General features: G+C 38.3%; 1 protein-coding gene across 4 annotated transcripts in view; it reads left to right on the top strand.

The window, feature by feature from the left end:
• The first annotated feature begins 1,246 nt into the window (after positions 1 to 1,246).
• Positions 1,247 to 19,693, top strand: part of NOV (Histidine kinase-, DNA gyrase B-, and HSP90-like ATPase family protein) — a 32,051-nt gene continuing 13,604 nt past the window's right edge. The window contains exons 1-5 of one of the 4 annotated variants that reach the window (XM_082875181.1): positions 1,247 to 1,814; positions 2,956 to 3,293; positions 6,967 to 7,642; positions 18,425 to 18,529; positions 19,017 to 19,173. In XM_082875181.1, coding sequence (XP_082731307.1) covers positions 1,308 to 1,814; positions 2,956 to 3,293; positions 6,967 to 7,642; positions 18,425 to 18,529; positions 19,017 to 19,173 — 1,783 coding nt within the window. In that variant the 5' untranslated portion in view covers positions 1,247 to 1,307. The remainder of the gene's footprint in view (positions 1,815 to 2,955; positions 3,294 to 6,966; positions 7,643 to 18,424; positions 18,530 to 19,016; positions 19,174 to 19,693) is intronic. The other 3 variants (XM_082875178.1, XM_082875179.1, XM_082875180.1) reach the window with 3 other exon arrangements.

The raw sequence follows: 19,693 nt of genomic DNA, 5'->3' as shown, positions 1-19,693 counted from the left end.
TTTGCCGGATTTGGACTTTTTGGTTCAGACTTAGAACCGTGACAAATTTGAGAGTCCTGAGCTGTAATGACCCCAAATGAACGGAACGGGAGCTCGTTCCTCCCGGGGCGTTTGGGGACGTCTACAATGGGACGCGAGTCAATTTTACACTCTTATCAATGTGAATATTAACATGTCAATGTGAATATTCACATTGTCAACAGGCCAGGCCGAGCCCACCCCGGGGCCGCCCACGGGCCGTGGGCTAGTTTCGAGCAGCCACGGGGCGTGAGCTAATTTTGTACTCTTGTCAATGTGAATGTTAACATGTCAATATGAATATTCACATTATCAACGGGTCGGGCCGGGCCCGCCCAGGGCAACCCACGAGTCGCGGGCGGGTTTCGGGCCGGCCACAGGCCGCGAGCTAATTTTACGCTCCTATCAATGTGATTGTTAACATATCAATGTGAATATTCACATTGTCAACAGGCTGGGCCGGGCCGGGCCCGCCCCGACCCGGGCCCGCCCCGACCCGGGCCCGCCCCGACCCGGGCCCGCCCCGACCCGGGCCCGGGCTTCGGGCTATCCACAGGTCATGGGCCAATTTTATACTCTTGTCAATGTTATTGTTAATGTTAATATGTCGATGTGAATATTCACATTGTGAATGGGCCGGTCTAGGCCCGCCCCGTGCGGCGGGCTGGTTTCGGGCCGCCCACGGGCCGCAGGCCAATTTTACACTCCTATCAATGTGAATGTTAACTTGTCAATGTGAATATTCATATTATCAACAGGCCGAGCCGAGCCTATTTTTTTGGCTTGTGGGCCGGCCCGGCCCGACTCAAATTTTTCCGGGCACCCACGAGGATCGACCGGGCCCCTACACATTGACGATATGAACATTTACGTTGACGGTGTGAACATTCACATTAAGGGTATTTTGGTAATTATGTCACCCATAGGACTTATTGAAATATAAGAAAATAATGTGAACTAAATGGAACATAAGTAGATGAAAAAGGTATTTTGGTCTTCTTATCTCAAATTGGACCTAATGGAATAGTCAAAAAGAATACGGGTTGGATGGAATAAAGTTCTTAGAAAATAGATTTATCAAAAAAAGCTCCCTAAAAAATTAAAAAAAAAAAATTAAATAACTAATTTCAGGCGTCTGGGATGGGAAGATAAATTTCATAGAATTTTTTTTAACTAATTTCATTTTTTTGGCGGCAACCTAATAACACAGACCACTAGGTCGTTCCTGTATAAAATCTTAAACCTACATTAAACCCTCCTCATTCTCCGTCCCTCTCCCTCTCTCTAACATGTACGGACAACGTCCACGCTTCCGCCCAGGCGGCGGCGACCGTGGTGCACCACCGCCTCCGGCGCCACTTTTGAACTATCATCAAAACCCTAATTTGTTCCTCCAAAACCCAACTCCCTTGGCCCCCAACCAGTACGTTCAAAACCCCAATTATCCATTGCAAAACCCTAATTATCTGTTGCAAAACCCTAATTATCATTTGCAAAACCCTAATTTTGCAATTCATACATCCAATTTCCCAATTCAAGTTCCGAATGTTCCTCCCCAGCAGTTCCCCAATCAAGGAGTCCAACCTCGGCCTCCCCGACCCAACGAGTCTCTCGAGAGGGTCGAACGCGCTGTCGTGAAGGCTCGCCGCGATCTTCTTGCTGCCGGAGAAAGCGTTTCAGCTTGGAAAGTGTCCCAGGCTGCGCTATTGAGTATACAGGCCGAATCGTGGGACTCTTTGGGGATGCAAATGCAACAAGTTCCTTCTCTCAATCGCCTAATAATGACAGAAGGAAAGGTAATTTGAAATGTATAACCCCCTTTGTTTTAATTAGAAAGAAATAGAAAGGAAAGTAGTGGAAAGTGAGTTGAATAGAAAAAATAAAGCCTGTTTGTTTATCATGAAAGTGGTGGAAGTTAGAAGAAAGTCAATTTTTTTATGTACAATTCATATGATCATAGTAACTAAGCTTTGAGTTTCTTTTTTTCTTTTTCTTTTTCTTAAAAGAAGAAGAAGAAGAAAATGCAAGAAAGTTCAAATTTGTTCATAATTTTTTTTAGTTATAATTAGAAATCCTATTTTCTGTTCCATTTTTTTTTCTTTCACTTCATTTTCGATCATTTATTTCCTTATAATCAAACAGACCCATAGGTATTTGATTGGGAAGAAAATTTTGCAAGAAAGGTAGAGAATTTTGAAATTTTAATTTTAATTTTAATAATAGGTAACTCTTTATATAGGCAAATTTAAATTTTCTTGTGTATCCTCTGCTTTTTTTTTTTTTTAAAACAAGAAATTGTAAAGTTAGTTACAGTGCTAATATGAGTTGTACAAGAAATTTGTACTGTCCACCACTTTTACGCTAAACAAACTAACAAAAAGAATACACCCCCCCCCCCCCCCCCTTCCTCTCTCTCACTTTCTATTACTTTCATCCCGAGCAAACTCAGCCTTAGTTCTTTGTTGGTTACTAAGAAAAAATGTGGGGAAAGAAAGACAAGAGACGAAAGCTTCAGGTACTATCTAGGATTTAAGAACACTAGCATCTATACTCAATCGATCCTTCTATTTGACACAGGACAATGTTTGTTTTCAGTTGAAATAGAAATGGAACAAGTGTAAGATTTTGCCTTTTTCCTTGTACTTCTGATCAGTCTCACTTTTTTGAATCTGAGCTTTGTTTGGCTGCTGAGAAAGTGTAGAAAGGAATATTAGAATACTAACAATCTGATTATTTGGCTGAGTTGGGTTGAGCTTATCCTTTGTAGTGAACACAAATGTCAGTACGGAAGACCCACCATTTCGTCTCAGTTCTTTGTCTTTGTTTTCTAAGTGACCATAAGGGCGCCATAAGGCTGAGCTTTCTTTGTTTTTTTGTTGCTTTTTGTAACCTTGAATTTTTGGTGAATATTCAGTTTATTACCTTGTCTTTATATAGGTTAATGCATTTATCCACTGTTTCGCTGGGGTTCGAAGAATTACATCATTGTATGATTTGGAATTGGCAATTTGCAATAGTGAGGGTGTCAAGCAATTTGAAGAGCTTGAATTGGGCCCTTTGGTACGACATCCACTTGTTGTGCATTATTTTTCTATAAGTTCTGATGTGACAAAAGTTTTCAAGATAACAAGTGAAGAGATAATTTCCTGCCTTTGTGAGTTCATGGGTACTCACAATGGAGAAGAAATTGATGTTAAGGAATTTCTGGATTTTATTGCTAAGAAGAGATCAGTCACAGGCTGGGAAAATCTTAGCGTGCGTATCCAAAGCTTGGGGTATGTTGTCCTGCTGCTGCTGCAGCTGCAATATTTCAATTTAAAGGCCTAATCTCTTCATTAGTTCTATTAAATAATCTCTTACTGTACTCATTTTCATGTCTTGGGGGCATGCTTTTCACTGGTTATATTTTTGCTAATTTGGGATGAGTGATGACATAAAATTTCCACGGGAAATATCTATGGTAGCGTTTGGTTTAGTTTTAGAATCATGATTTGAGAATGGAGTTGTATTTTGAGTTTATGAGTTGTTGAATCATGATTTGAAAAGAGAAAATTTGTTTGGTTATGAGTTTTGAATTGAGTTTTGAATTTTTGAAATAAGTTTTGAAATAAGAAAAGTTGTTTGGTTATGAGTTTTGAAAAGAGTTTTCAAAACTTAATTCAAAAACTTATAACTCATAACCAAACACACAACTTAAAATTCTATTCAAAGCTCATAACCAAATTCTTTTTAAAATTCAATTCAAAAATAAAATTATTGAAAGAAACAATTTTTTTATTTAAAAAATTCAAAAAATTTTGAAAATATTTTTTTATTTAAAATATTAAAAAATATATACTATTTTTTGTTAAAAAAAAATTCAACTAGTGTTATTGATTGTATATTTGATTGAATTTTTTTTAATTGTTTTGTTTAAAAATGTTTTTTTATTTTTTAAAAATTACTATGACAAATTAATTCCTATTAGTTTTTTTTTTTGTTAATTTTAAATAAAAAAAAAATTAGTCTAAGGTCTCTCTCCCATTTTTTGTGATAGAAGAGATTCACAATATTATTTTGTGATGTCTAAGGTCCCTTAACCCTACACCCATATATCACAGAGAAAATTCACTCCCTCTTCCTCTTTCTCTTTCTACCCAACAATTTCTTCTTCCCTCTCTCCGATTCACTGACCTGACCTGACCTCTGTTCATCCATCTCTCTCTCTCTCTCTTTTTGTGATTCGATCAACCATGAACCGTTTCAGCATCGGTTCAGAGGGTTGTTCAACACTGATTCAGTTCTGAATCCTACTTGCAGAGTCGTCTGATCATGATTTCAGTATTGAGAAATCGATAACGATGACCTTGTCGGATGTACTGAACTTCATGGATGGACTTTGTGAGTTCGTGTTGCAGAGATGAGCGAGTGATGACATTCACGCTGAACAACAAAGAACATATCGATTCATCGATACTCAGACCAGGACGATTCGATGTTCACATTCATTTTCCCCTCTGCGATTTCAATTCCTTCATGAGCTTAGCAAATAACTATCTAGGGCTCGAGGATCACAAGTTGTTTCCACAAGTTGAAGAGGTGTTTCAAGGCGGAGCGACGCTGAGCGCGGTGGAGATCGGCGAAATCATGATAGCCAATAGGAACTCATCAAGCAGGGCATTGTCAGTGATCGAAGGAGCATCTTCACCTTTCTCCTTAATCGATGTTCATAGCCTTTTATTTTGTGTGATTGGTTCTTTGAAATCATTGTGTGTGTGGAGTTAAGAGGTCTGTAATTAAGTATTTACTTCGATTTGTTGCGATTAAGATATGGAAATTGATTTGTGTTCTGTTTGATATTGTTTCACATATACATTTCAAGAGGTTTGTGGGAAGTCCAGGGAAGGCTAGAGAATTTTCAAAATTTCTCTGGAGAGGTAATTTTGTGGAAAGTCCAGGGAAGGCCGGAGAAGGCTAGAGAGTGGGATGGCTAGGGAAGGCCAGAGAAGGGCCAGAGAAATTTTAGAGAAATTTCCAAAATTTCTTTGGAGAGTGGGATGTCTAAGGAAGGCTAGAGAAGGGAAATTTCTCTGGAGAGAAGGGAAGTCTAGGGAAGGCCAGAGAAATTGAGAGTGGGAAGTCTAGGAAAGGTCAGAGAAATTTTTGGAAAGTCCAGAGAAATTTTTCTCATAATTTATTTGGTGAGATTTTCTCTGTGAAGTTGAATTTTCTCTAGATCAATAATATCATGGGTAATCATTATTATTGTTTTTTTTACTATCTAAGCAAATAAATTGAGAGTGTCTTTTGTTCGGATAGTTTTTTTTGTGAACTTGGTCCTTAGCAAGATGCATATGATACTATGACTCTCCTCTAAATCTCTGTGAAAAGTGCCTGAATTTTTGTTTTTTCCAATCACATAGATATCATAGTATTTATATTCATATTCTCTGTTCAATGATTTCAAGACTTTGATTTCTGTTGTTTTTCCCTCAAAAGTGAAAGGTATTGCTTAAGGAGGTTTGTGAATTTCTTTGGGTTAGAAGAGAATTTTCTCTGAGCTTTTGTGAATTTCTCTAGGTTGAAGTGAGTCCAGAGAAATTCTGGTAAGATTTTCTCTGTGAAGTCGAATTTTCTCTGGATCAATTTGAGGGACCTTAGACGTTATTAAAATATTGAATGTCCTTTATGCTATAAAGTCTTAATATTAGGAATCCTAAAAAAAAAAGCCCCTTTAAATAAATGCGAAATAATTTGTCATTTTGGTCTAAAAAAATAATTTTTATATTTTAAAAATATCAAAAACAAATATAATTTTTTTTCTTCAAATAACAGGGGCAATTGCAAAAAGAAAAAAAAAAAGAAAAAAAAGAGAGCACTGTTCCAGTCAACCAGCCGGACGTTCAAGAAGATGTCCAGGCAGACGACCGGAAGACCCAAAAATTTACAAACTCTCTGGTTACCAAACGTGTTTTGAAATGTGATTTGGAATCATATTTTGAAAACTATAATCAAACAAAGGGTTGGAATATGAGGGTAGAATCATAATTTCAAAATGGAACCAAACAGAGCCTATATTTTTATTACCGAAATATAATGACTTTTTTGAGGTTTACAATCTGTTTATGCTGCTATTTATCAAAAAAATAAAAATAAAAATAAAAATCTGTTTCATGCTGTTGATGTTGAAGTGTGTAAGTTTGAGGACTATGAATGCGTTAAAATTTGAAATTTTATAAGGACATGCTTTGTCATATTACTTGCATATAAAATTGCAATTGTGTCCCTTCTCTTGTGGAAGTGGAAGCATGCAATGAATAAATGTTCAGTTTCAACGAAGAATTCGTCATCTATGTTTTATTGTGTGTGTTATTTTTATTTTGGCCATAGTATTTTTCCTGGTTGAGTGGAGTTTCCCAACTTGTTTGAAGTCAGGTTACACATGAGACTTGCAACCATTACCCCTCATGCCAAATATATTGGGTATGTTTGGTTTGTGTTTGAGAGATGTGTTTTAGAGATAAAAAGTACGAAAAGTTGTTTGGTTTGATTTTTTTCAAAAGATGTTTTGGAAAATTATTTTGAAAGAGAGTTTTGGAAAAAGTGATTGATTTGATGTGTGTGAGAGAGAGATTTGTTTGGAAAACTTGTTTGGTTTACAAGTTTTGAGAAATTTTTTTGAAAAAATTTGTTTGGTTTGATTACTTTTAAAAACTTATTTGTAGAGAAAATTTCTCAAAATTTTTTTAGAAATACAAACCAAACGAACCCATTGTTTTTTACCATTACAAAAATACTTTAATTATTTTTTACATTTGATTTTTGTTTAAGAATCCCAAAGGGCGAAGCTGACATGTTGGTTTTTTTGTATCATGAGTATGTTCAATGTGGTGTTATCTGTCATGGATGCAAGTTAAAAACTAATTAGATATGGTTTTGCATTTAAATTAAGTCCATCTTTGTTTACAGGATGCATATTACTCATATCCGCCAAGCAAGTAAATTAGAAAATGTCACAGCAAAGAAATTTCTTGAGGACTTGAAAAAGAAATCTGAGAGGAAAAGTCGGAAACGGCCACTTCTGTCATCCCAGAAAAAGCAGTTGGATGACAATTTTAGTTCCTTATCACAGCGTATCAAATCATTTAACTCACTCCATGAGGATTTTGGCGGCAAACATATAAAATTTATTTCATCGAGTTCAGATGATGATGACAGTGATAATTATGAACATGAAGTTGAAAAGAATGATGAAGCTATACAAAGTCACTGCAAGTTGTCACAAAATACAAATAGTTATGACCGAGTAAGTAGCTGTCCTTACCCATCAGCAGCTGAAGAGATGTCACGACTTGGATTGAAAGGGGAAATGGATGTCAACGCTTCCATGGTTAGTGGCAGTGTAAGGTACAAGGAAAGTAATGTGTCCTCAAAAAAGAAGAGAAAATCTGACAATTCAAGCAGCACCGTCAGTGTACCCCATAAACTGCTTAAAAAAAACAAGATTGGATCAGATCTTTTGATTGATGAGGAGACAAAGGATTTGCTTAATCAGAACGATGATGTTCTTTCTCTTGCTAATGATTCTATGAGGATGTTCATCACCACATGGAAGGAGGCATGCCGGGAGAACAATGTAGCTATGGTATGTAGATGCTCTTGTTTTTTTACGGTATACACCAATGATAATGAGCTGTCACAATGCTCTCCATAGATCTGTTTCCTCTTTTAGGTGGTTTTTGTGGTTATTCTATATTCATTGATTTATTGATTGATAAGTAACCAATTGCTATGATGAATAAAATGTCAAAAAATTATAACTACTGGAATTTTATTTTGAGGTGTTATGACATCAAGCATAATATATCGGATGCTTACAAAAGATAGGTAGATGGCAAACATTTTGCAACTTTTACCAAGCCAATCGTTGTAACATTTTTTTTGTCGAACTACAGAGTGCTTTTGCATGTTTTTTAGTTTATGTAGTGAAATTGAATATCTTTTGTCCAAAACATATCCTATTAGTACTTGGTTTTGATTGTTGGGTTTCAAGAAATGAATAATTTGTCATGTAAATGAACATGGCTTCTTTAGAATTATGTATCCCACTAGAAATTTTGGTTATCATTTTCTGTTTGTCAATTTTGTTGGAAAGTTAAATTGTTTCCTAAGATATGACGTGATATGTGATACTGAAAATACAATTTGATACACAATAAGGTTCAAGATATGACAACATTGATGTGACTTCTATTGCTTTGGTTTTATGCCTTCAGCAATTGTACTTAAAAAAAAAGTACCCTCAGAACCTAATTGATCATTGTAAGTGGTATCTAAGGCATGTCATCGCTATTGCACTGTGTTTCACATTGATTTTGATATGCTAGCCTGACCATTACTATAGAAGGTTGTGGGTAAATTGGCATGGTCTAACAAGGATGTGGGCAAACTAAAGCTACAGCATCTGCATCCATGCTTCAGAAATTAGAAGAGAGAATGACAGAAGCAGGCTTATAAGAATCATAGACGGAAATGATAAACTTTGGTTTAATTTTCCAAAATTCCAGGTTACATGTTTTGAGAAGAGTCGTGAATCACCTTTGTTGCACTGTCTAGTGGCATCTCAGGTTTGGGGTGTGTTATCTTGGTGTTTGGTATAGACTATAGCGGGAGTGATGCCAAGGTTGGTGAGTTGTTGTGAGTGATATTCTTGCTTGTTGACATAGAGATTGTCTTGAGGAATGGGAATAAAAAGGCTTGGATTGTAGTTCTTTCATGCATTATGTGGTGCATTTAGACAGAAGAATTGCATCTCCATTTGAGCGGAAAGAATTCTCAAGCACCTTTGAAAGGCATGATTTTGGCATTGTTGACCTTTGAAGCTTGGGTAACCAGCTTGGGGTATGATAGAATATCACCCCCTATTTATAAATGAAGATTAGGGTTTACAAGAAACACAATTACAAGATGATCCCTGAGGGCATAAAATGATTACAGACTCTAGTGTAACTTTCGGCTAATAAAATATGTTAACACTTTCGGCTAATATAATATGCTAACACTCCCTCTCAAGCTGGTGCGAAGATATCTCTCATGCCCAGCTTGCCTAATATTTCATAAAATGGTTTATTCCCAATCCCCTTGGTGAGAATGTCAGCAAGTTGTTCACCAGATTGGACAAAAGGAGTACAAATGGTACCACTAGTGAGTTTCTCCTTAATAAAGTGGCGATTAATCTCAACATGTTTTGTCCTGTCATGTTGAACTGGATTGTGAGCGATGTTGATGGCGGCCTTATTGTCAGAGTATAACCGCATGGAGTCCGTCTGATCAGTACCTAGATCACTCAACAATAATTTGATCCATAAAAGTTCACACACACCTTGTGCCATAGCTCTAAACTCAGCTTCTGCACTTGACCTGGCAACCACATTCTGTTTCTTACTCCTCCAAGTAACTAGGTTGCCGCCAACAAATGTGCAATACCCTGAAGTTGATCTGTTAAAATTGATGTATGTATTATTGATTGATATCTGATTGATTGATATCTTACAAGATTGTTCCTATTCTGTATATTACAATTCCTATATATATAGAGGAGAAGATGGTAGTGGAGTGTGTGATAGTGGAGGTGGATGGTAGTGGAGTGTGTGATAGTGGAGGTGGTAGGTGTGGAGAAAGATAGTGGAGGTAGTAGGTGAGTGGTAAATTCTGGTAAATTCTAACAGCCCCCCGCAAACTCAAGGAGGATAGAAACGAACTAACTTGAGTTTGAAGAGAGGAACAAAACAAGAAAAGACATAAAAATAAAAAGATAGGAGACACTGCATGGTCGTGTCAGACCGTTGATGAAGACACTGAAAGGTGGTGCCATAACGTGGTAGAGGACACTGTATGGTGGTGTCAGACCGATGTAGAAGACAGTTTATGGGGTCATGTCGGACCGTTGTAGAAGACAGTTTATGGGGTCATGTCGGACCGTTGTAGAAGACAGTTTATGGGGTCATGTCGGACCGTTGTAGAAGACAGTTTATGGGGTCATGTCGGACCGTTGTAGAAGACAATGTTGTGACAGTTTACGGAGTCTTGCTGGACCCTTGTAGAAACTAACCGGAATCAATGTCGGGACAGTTTACAGAGTCTTGTCGGACCCTTGTAGAAACTAACCGGAATCTATGTCGGGACAGTTTACAGAGTCTTGTCGGACCCATAAAGGAGCTAACCGGAATCAATGTCGGGACAGTTTACAGAGTCTTGTCGGACCCTTGTAAAAGTGGCACCCTCAAAAGGTGTGCCCAATTTTGTCAAAAAGGCGTGCCATCAAAAGGCGTGCCCAATTCATCAAAAGGTGTGCCGGACATGATGGCGAGGCACGTGGGCGCCTTGGCTTGCGTGCCCGTTTGTCGGCTGGTGGTAAGAGGCGCGCGATGCGCGTGGCTGCCTCGACTATTTAACCAAGGTTGAGGCGGAGGCTGTGCAAACCAGTCTGAAACCGCCGAAAATCCTTTGAAAAAAACTCTTCCGTTTCTGAGAAAGAGATTCTGGAACACTCTGTTGCCATTCTGTCACCAACCCTTCCGAACATTACCAGTCTGAAATTGCTATTTCGCTGAAACACTTAGCAACCCAAAAAACATGGCCTCGTCTTCCCATCCAGCTACCCAGAACCTGCTCACGCTCTTTCCAGAACTGAACGAGCCCACAGGAGAAATAACTGGTGCGGTGTCCAGTGAACCGCAACCAAACACCTCTGGTTTTGCTCCATTGAACTTTCCGATGCGGTCGGTGGAGCAAAAAATGGCGGTGCAGTCGGATGTGGAGGCTTGACCAAGGGAGCTTATGTATTGATAAAGATGACAGCGGAATAGGTTGAGGTCCGGCGGGCGGCCAAGGTGAGGTTGCCGCCCGCCGGTGAAGCGAAAATATTAGGTTCTAAACCTGCTCTGATACCATGTTAAAATTGATGTATGTATTATTGATTGATATCTGATTGATTGATATCTTACAAGATTGTTCCTATTCTGTATATTACAATTCCTATATATATAGAGGAGAAGATGGTAGTGGAGTGTGTGATAGTGGAGGTGGATGGTAGTGGAGTGTGTGATAGTGGAGGTGGTAGGTGTGGAGAAAGATAGTGGAGGTAGTAGGTGAGTGGTAAATTCTGGTAAATTCTAACATGATCTCCTATCAGTTACTGACCCAGCCCAGTCAGCATCTGTATAGGCTTCTACACGAAGATGATCATACTTTGAAAAATACAGACCCTTACCAGGAGCAGACTTCAAATACCTCAAGATTCTCATGACAGCCTCAAAGTGAATCTGATGAGGGGCATGCATAAACTGACTAACTACACTGACAGCAACAGCAATATCAGGACGGAAGTGAGATAGGTAAATGAGCTTACCCACTAATCGTTGATAGCTCTCCCTATCCACAACTTCTCCTCCTTCATCATCCCCCAATTTCTGATTGGGTTCCAGTGGGGTGGCACATGCCTTGCAGCCAAGCATCCCAGTTTCCTTCAACAGGTCAAGCACATATTTTCTTTGTGAGATAAATGTCCCATCTTTAGAGCAAGCAACTTCAATTTCCAGAAAATACTTCAAGCTTCTCAAGTCTTTGATTTCAAACTCTTGAGCTAAATATTTCTTCAACAGAGGTATTTTCCCACTATCATTGCCTGTAAGAACTATATCATCTACATAAACAATAAGTGCTGTAGTCTTACCGCGTGAGGAATGTTTCACAAACAATGTGTGATCTGCCTAACTTTGTTTGAAGCCATATTTAACCATAGCCTAAGTGAATCTCTCAAACCAAGCCCTTGGAGACTGTTTGAGACCATATAATGACTTCCGAAGTTTGCATACTTTGCCTTCTGTTTGATGATCCTCAAAACCCGGAGGAATGTCCATATATACTTCTTCTTCGAGGTCACCATGGAGAAAAGCATTCTTGACATCAAACTGATAAAGCGGCCAATCTAGATTAACTGCTAGAGAGAGAAGTACTCTGACTGAATTCATTTTAGCCACGGGTGCGAAGGTCTCCTGATAATCAATGCCATATGTCTGAGTAAACCCTTTTGCTACAAGTCTTGCCTTGTAACGCTCAATAGACCCATCTGCTTTGTGTTTCACAGTATATACCCATTTACATCCCACAGGTCGTTTGCCCGTAGGTAACTCAGTCAATTCCCAAGTGCCATTCTTCCTAAGTGCTTTCATTTCCTCAATCATGGCTAGTTTCCACTCAGAGGTAGTAAGAGCATCCTGAAAATGGTTAGGAATGCTAACAGAGGAAATATTGGACACAAACGCTCTATATGAGGATGACAAATGAGAGTATGATACAAACTGTGAGATAGGATGTTGAGTACAAGATCTCACACCCTTCCTCTTGGCAATAGGAACATCAAGATCAATGGACTCAAGAGATTCAAAGTTACCTAGACTCTTATCAGAAGCAGGAGATGGCAGTGGAGTAGCAGAGACGGTCCCGTGTATCCAGTTAACTTGTTTTCTGTCTATGTCCCGGACATAAACATGCCCGTCCTTATTCTTGGTGACAGTGGGTTCTATAGTCCCAGTAGAAGAGGGGGGTGCAAGAACAACTGGGTCCATCATAGGAAGCACAGTAGTAGAGGGTGGTGCAAGAACAACTGGTTCCACCATAGGAGGCACAGGACTCACTTCACACCAAGGCTCCCCCGGAAATGAGGACGGTGACACCGGAGAGGACAAGAAATAGGACTGGGACTCAAAGAAAGTGACATCCATGGACACAAACCACTTACGAGAAGAAGGGTGGTAACATTTATACCCCTTTTTAGTAGGAGAGAAACCAAGGAAAACACACTTGAGGGAGCGAGGGTCCAACTTACCACGAGAGGGAGAGTGATCATGGACAAAACAGACACAACCAAATATTTTGGGAGGAATAGAAAACAAGGACGGAGAACCGAGGAGGACGTGAAGCGGAGCCTGTTTGTTCAAGACCTGGGTAGGGAGACGATTAATAAGATGGGTAGCGGTGAGAACAGCGTCGCCCCAATAGGGCCGAGGCACATGCATAAAAAAACACATGCACCGAGCCATGTCAAGAAGATGCCGATTCTTGCGTTCGGCCACCCCATTTTGTTGAGGGGTATTGGTGCAAGAGGTCTGATGGATAATGCCATGAGTAGAGAAATATTGTCCTAACCCAGAAGTTATGTATTCCCCGTCATTATCAGAACGAAATATTTTGATAGTGGCCCCAAACTGAGTACAAATCATCTTATGAAAAGTGCGAAACACAGAGAAAACCTCACTTTTATCTTTCATGAGATACACCCAAGTAGCACGAGAAAAATCATCAATAAATGTAACAAACCAGCGATGACCTTGCACAGACAGAACACGAGAGGGACCCCAAACATCAGAATGTATTAATGAAAAATGAACGAAGCTTTTATTCAAACTGGGAGCAAAAGAAGCTCTATGTTGTTTTCAAAGTTGACAAGACTCACAAAGAAAGTCAGACACATGATGATTTGCGAAACTAGAAGGAAATAAATGCTTAAGTAAATGAAATGAGGGATGCCCAAGACGCCGATGCCACAGCTATAAATCAGCGGGGGTAGTAGAAGACGTGGTGGAAGAATAAGCAAGTTTGTCTGGTTGATCTAGGAAGTAGAGACCATTTTCTGCATTACCACTGCCAATCGTCCTCCCCGTGACAAGGTCCTGAAAAAGACAATGATCAGGAAAAAACGTCACACTACAATTCAAATCCTGGGTAAGACGACTTAAGGATAACAGATTAACAGAAAACTTGGGAACATGGAGAACAGAAGATAGATGTATGGTAGGAGTGACTTGGACTAAATCTTTTCCAGAAATGGAAGAAACAGTGCCATCGGCAATCCTAACTTTGTCCTGACCTGAAGAGGGCTTATAGACAGAGAAAAGATCAGAAGAGCAAGACATATGATCTGAGGCACCAGAATCAATAATCCAAGGCAAAGATGTATGACACAGGAAGCACAAGGAGAAGATGCTAAGTTACCTGAGCGGGCAAAGGACGAGGAAGCGGTACTGAGAGCAGTAGAAGATCGACGGTCCAACAATTGGCGCAAAGCATCCTCCAGCTCAGTATCAGAAGCTTGGGTAACAGAAGTAGAATTAGAATCAAGGGTATCAACGGCACTAGACTGATGAGCCCGGGAATAGGAACCACGTCCTCTGGATGGGCCTGACCGACCTCCTCGAGAACCAGACCGATCACCTCGACCCCCGGATGGAGTCCCATGAAGCTTCCAACACGTCTCACGAGTATGCCGCGGCTTCTTGCAATAATCACAGAAGACAGACTCCTTAGCAACAGACGGAGGAGGCAAGCTGAGGCCATCTCGAGGAGTAGATAGTAATGCGGAACGGTCAGTAGAGACAGGGGACATCATAGCAGACCGGCGATTCTCCTCATTTTGTACATAGGCAAATGCCTCCTGAAGTGAAGGAAGAGTGTCCATACTCAGAACTCGACCCCTAACTAGATCATACTCCACATTTAGGCCGGCCAAAAATTTAAAGACCCGTTCCCGTGCGATGAACTTCTTGTACCCGACAGAATCAGTAGGGCAAACGGGTTTATAGTCTTCCAGGTGGTCAAGGCGTTTCCAGCTGTTGGTGAGGAAAGTGAAGTACTGAAGAACAGTCTGCTCCCCCTGAAGTGAGCTCTCAATAAAGCGGCGCAACTCAAATGCCTGTGAAAAATTCCCTTTGCGGGAATAGGTAACAGCCACGGCCTCCCAAACGTCCTGGGCAGTCTCCATAGACAAGTAGCTCTCACCAAGTTCTGGAACCATCGAATGGATAAGCCAACTCATAATCAAAGAGTTGGTAATCTCTCATTGGTCATAACCTGAGTCAGTGGTACTAGGTGCCTGTATCCTGCCATCAACATACCCCATCTTCCCTCTGCTCTTCAAGAACATAGTCAAACTTTGAGACCATGCGAGGTAGTTCTGACCATTAAATAGAGAGGTGGTGATTTTCAGACTAGGGTTGGGGTTCTCAGTCATGGTAGTAGGTAGAATGGGACTCTCACTCTTTGGTGTTTGAGAAGAAGGGGACACACTGGTGGAATCTATCATGGATACAATACTACCGAACCCGCAACAAAACTAGTGGCAATCACAAACCCAGAAGGGAGATAACAGGCACAATGATCACTATAAAGACATTAAGAAACCATTTTGTTTTGTTTTTTTTTTTTTTCTGTTTTTGTTTTGTTTTTATTTTTTTATTTTTTTTGTTTTTTTGTTTTTTTGTTTTTTTTTTTTATTATATATATATATTGATTTATTTATGTATACATGTATTTATATATAAATATATATATTAGGCTAGATTTATATATATATCAGGATAGATATATATAGTTATATATACCTGGGTGAGAGATCAGAGGACGACGAGGGGGGGTGGAGACGAGCGACGAAGGGGATGAGTGACGAAGACGACAGAGGACGATGAGGGCGATGGAGACGAGCGACGAACCGCTGGAGGAGCTGAGATCGACGAGCTGAGGAGCTGATCGACGAGCTGAGGAGCTGAGATCGACGAGTGACGAAGCTGAGACGGAGACGAAGACGAAGCAGAATGACGACGGTGGCTGAAGATCGACCCAGCAGATGATCCAACTAGGTATGTTTTGAATCCTAACCCTAGAGGTGAAGCTCTGATACCATGAAGCTTGGGTAACCAGTTTGGGGTATGATAGAATATCACCCCCTATTTATAAATGAAGATTAGGGTTTACAAGAAACACAATTACAAGATGATCCCTGAGGGCATAAAATGATTACAGACCCTAGTGTAACTTTCGGCTAATAAAATATGCTAACACTTTCGGCTAATATAATATGCTAACAACCTTTTTGTTAGGAGAGGTATTTTTGTAGCCGGCTTAATCTTTTGTAGAATTTTCAGAGTTCAACATCCCTGTTGATTTTAAGAGTATATTTTGTAATAGGTAGTTTGTGTTGTATACTTTGTGTGTACAAAGTTGTGCCTCTTTTGTTTCTTTTAGTAATGAAATCCTCATGCTAACTTATCAAAAAAGAAAAATGAAAAAAAAAAAGAATAAAGAAAAAACAGAGAGAGATTTGACACAATTGGAGCTCATAAAAACAACAAAATTAGGTTATAGAGGTTATTTTGAAGACTGATGGAGAAGGAAAGGGGTGGTTAGGTTGATTGGGGTGTGATTAGGTAGGGCTTTGGGGCTGAAAAGGGACTCTTTTTTTTTTTAATATATATTTTTTAAAATTTTTTTATGGCTGTGAATTGTAACAAAAAACTAATAACTTCGTACGGGAGGAGAAGAAAACAGATAAAACGAAGATTTTAAAAAAATTCCGCTTAGACTTCCTTGCACAAAGTATCACATAAAGGCATAAAAACTTCACACAAATCCTCAAAATCTGAACTCTCTAGAATAGAATGATTGCATGGATATAGGCTATTAGGTTCTTTGATTGTTTTCTTTTTGAGCAAGTATTAGGTTCTCCTAATTTAATTTGGACTATATTTTCAAAATTAAGAAGCTAAAAGACTTTGGACAACTAGAATATTCTAGAGTGTAGACCTAATAAAGACTCAATATCTCTATTATCAGAATCTTACAATTTGCGATTCGATTCGTAATTTTTGCAAAATTGATGCGAATCTATGGGTGAATCTATTTTGAAAGTGAATCTCTAGTGAATCGTACAATTCACAATCGATTCACGATTCGATTCACGTTTTTACGATTCATGCAATTCTTGAAACTATCGTGTTCGACATGTTTTCAACACTTTTTTACTTCATGTTTTTCGTAAAAATGACATAATACAGCTTCTAATTGCGTTTAATGCCAAAATAACTAATATATATATGATTTGTCGTTATTTTAGAAATCATGAAGTTTTTAATAGGATCCAATAAGATTCAATCAAACTCAATTTCTTTTTAACCTTTCTTCTCATTTTTTTCTTTTAAAAAATTATAATATATCTTCTAAAGATGTTTAAGATTGAAGTAACTTACACCACCATGAATTATCTATTGCTATTTTATTAAATTAAATATAGTTGAATATTACATGGGTGAAGTCAGTTATACCTTTTAAAATGTTTTATGCTTTAAAATAAAATAGCCTAAATAATTCTTTCTTTTTAGTTGGTTATTGTTATTTGGAAAAGTATGTATGGTTATTATCCAAATATTAATATCGTTGTCAAATTATTGTTACTTTGGAATTTGAGAGTTTGTCTTTATTTGTTGTCTATTTTATAAAGAATAGTTGATAAGAAATATCTAAAAAAGGGAAAAGGTAAGATGGTAATTTCACATAGGAACCTTTGTTAACCTATTAAACTATGTGATTATCATTCAAAACAACATTTTCATTGATTTAAGTCTAAATATTTCATAAGATATATTTAACATCCAAGTATATAGATATATTGTTCTAAGTAATTTAGAAAAAGTGACCGAATCTTTACGATTCCCAATTCGATTTGTGATTCGGTATGAGGTCATTTTGATTCACGATTCGAATCCCGATTTGACAACTATGCTCCATATACGACTCAAATAAAGTTATTTGACCCGTGAAGTGACCTGTGGATGATCCCTACAATTCACAATAGTTTACAAAATCACCCAAAACCTATAAAATCTGTCCAAGAACATTCTAACCTTTAAAGGCATTTAAATAAGACTCAGATTAACCTTAAACCAAAATTGTAAAAAGTCTACGTAGTCTTCTTGTAAAATCCCTTATTTATTGCTCTCTCTTCATGCTGTACTTGTATTGGTGGACCAGGATTATATTTAAGTTTATTTGTATTTTATTTTTCTTGTAATATCTTTTGAAAATTTTCAAGTTCTAATAACAGTGGCCATTTCTTTCACAATGCTTAATGTTCTAGTACTAGTTCAGGACCCATGTTTCATGTAGGAGGGCAGCCATTTTATGCTAATAAAGCTGGAGATTAGCTTTGCACCCAGCTCTTTTTGCACCTCAATGTTTGAAGCCTACAAAAGCAAGTCTGTGAGGATGCATTCATTAGAATGTGGTCCTTGTTGTGTTTCTGTTGTGACTATGTTCTTTTCCCCCTTCTATTATTTTTTTTAAGGGGGTAATCTTCATGATAAGATTTTAAACATTGTCTTCTTTTTCTTAAATTTTATTTTCTCATATCTTCAGATGTCTTGCATCATTAAGGCTTGTACTGGTTTTTATACTTTCATATTCTTTGTGAAAGCCTGGGTTTCAGACCATCAATTGGCAGCAGTTTGCCTACTACACTAACAATAAATCTAAGGTGGTTGTCGGCCTCATAAAATTGTGATGCTCTTGTTCAAGGTTTCCCTTGTTGTACTTGTAGGTTTTGGGTAGGATGCTTCGGTGCTATGAAACAACTGCTGGACAAAGAACAAAAATGAAAGCGATGTTCTCATCTTACCCGTGCATTGGATTGCTAAATGTTGCTGTAAGTTAATTGTCGCCAGTTTCTTTTATTATATTCCAGGTGATATTGATTGTTGTTTCTTAACTTGCCTGTAAAATTTGCTACTTTTTGCAATTGATTTGCTGATGTGAATTCAATTCATAACTACCTAGTGGTAAGTGTTGGTTCCGCTCTTCATTACATTATGTGTTGTATGTATAGTGGTTGGTTAAATTAAAAAAACATTGTCCTTATTTGTTAGTGTATTTAAACGGGGCTGGACAGATGGTTTGCATTTGGGACTAGTTTTTAAGTTCAAGGTTTAAATTGAAGAAATTAATTTAAAAGACGGGATTTTGTTTGTTACACGGGTCAAATCTCAGAGTGTTTTTGGTAATTTTCTCTATTATTTATTAATTCTTTTATAATCGTAAATCTACTGTTGTTATTTCTGTCTGCATTCTTTTTGGTTAATTGTGACATATCTTGTAGGGAGGCATTACAACTATATTGCTTCGTTTTGTTGCAGGTGACATCTATTAAATGTGGAATGTGGGATAGCATTTATGATACTTTCCAAGCTTTCACTGAACACGGTGTGTCAAATACACTTCCAGAGAAATGTACTGAATATGAAAGCATTGAGGTTGAACCAGCTGAACAGGATGTTTCAAAGCATGAGCAAAGTGAGTTATGTTTGCTTAATAAATCATGCTTTAATATTATTTATCAATAAATAAATAAATTCATGCTTTAATTTTATATATATACACCTGTAAATATTGTTCAAGTTTCATGTTGGTGATTGGTATATATATCTTAATATTCAATTTTGTAACTAAGCTAGAAACTCTTAGGCGCCGTTTGGTAACGTTTACATTTTATTGTTTTTTGTTTATGTTTAATTTTGGTAAAAATAAAACAAAAATATGTTTGGTACACGCATGAAAACAAGTGAGAGAGTGGTTGTCGATGGTAGTCAGAGATGGTTTTCGGCAAGGGGTAGTTGCTGATGGTCAGAGGTGGTGGCTGGAGATGGTTTTCGGAAAGAGGTGGTGGCTGAAGGTTGCTAATGATTGGAGATGGTAGCCGAAAGTGGTGGATGAAGGTTGTCACCATTGGTTTCTAGAGAAAGTCACTACTGAGTGGCTGGAGGTGGGGGTGGTAATGAGCATTGGGTAGTGGCCAGAGGGGGTGGGAAGAGGA

The sequence above is a fragment of the Camellia sinensis genome, chromosome 6 (genome assembly GCF_055761805.1).
Source record: "Camellia sinensis isolate YWXY chromosome 6, ASM5576180v1, whole genome shotgun sequence".
NCBI lineage: Eukaryota > Viridiplantae > Streptophyta > Magnoliopsida > Ericales > Theaceae > Camellia > Camellia sinensis.
This window is presented reverse-complemented; position numbering and strand designations above follow the sequence as displayed.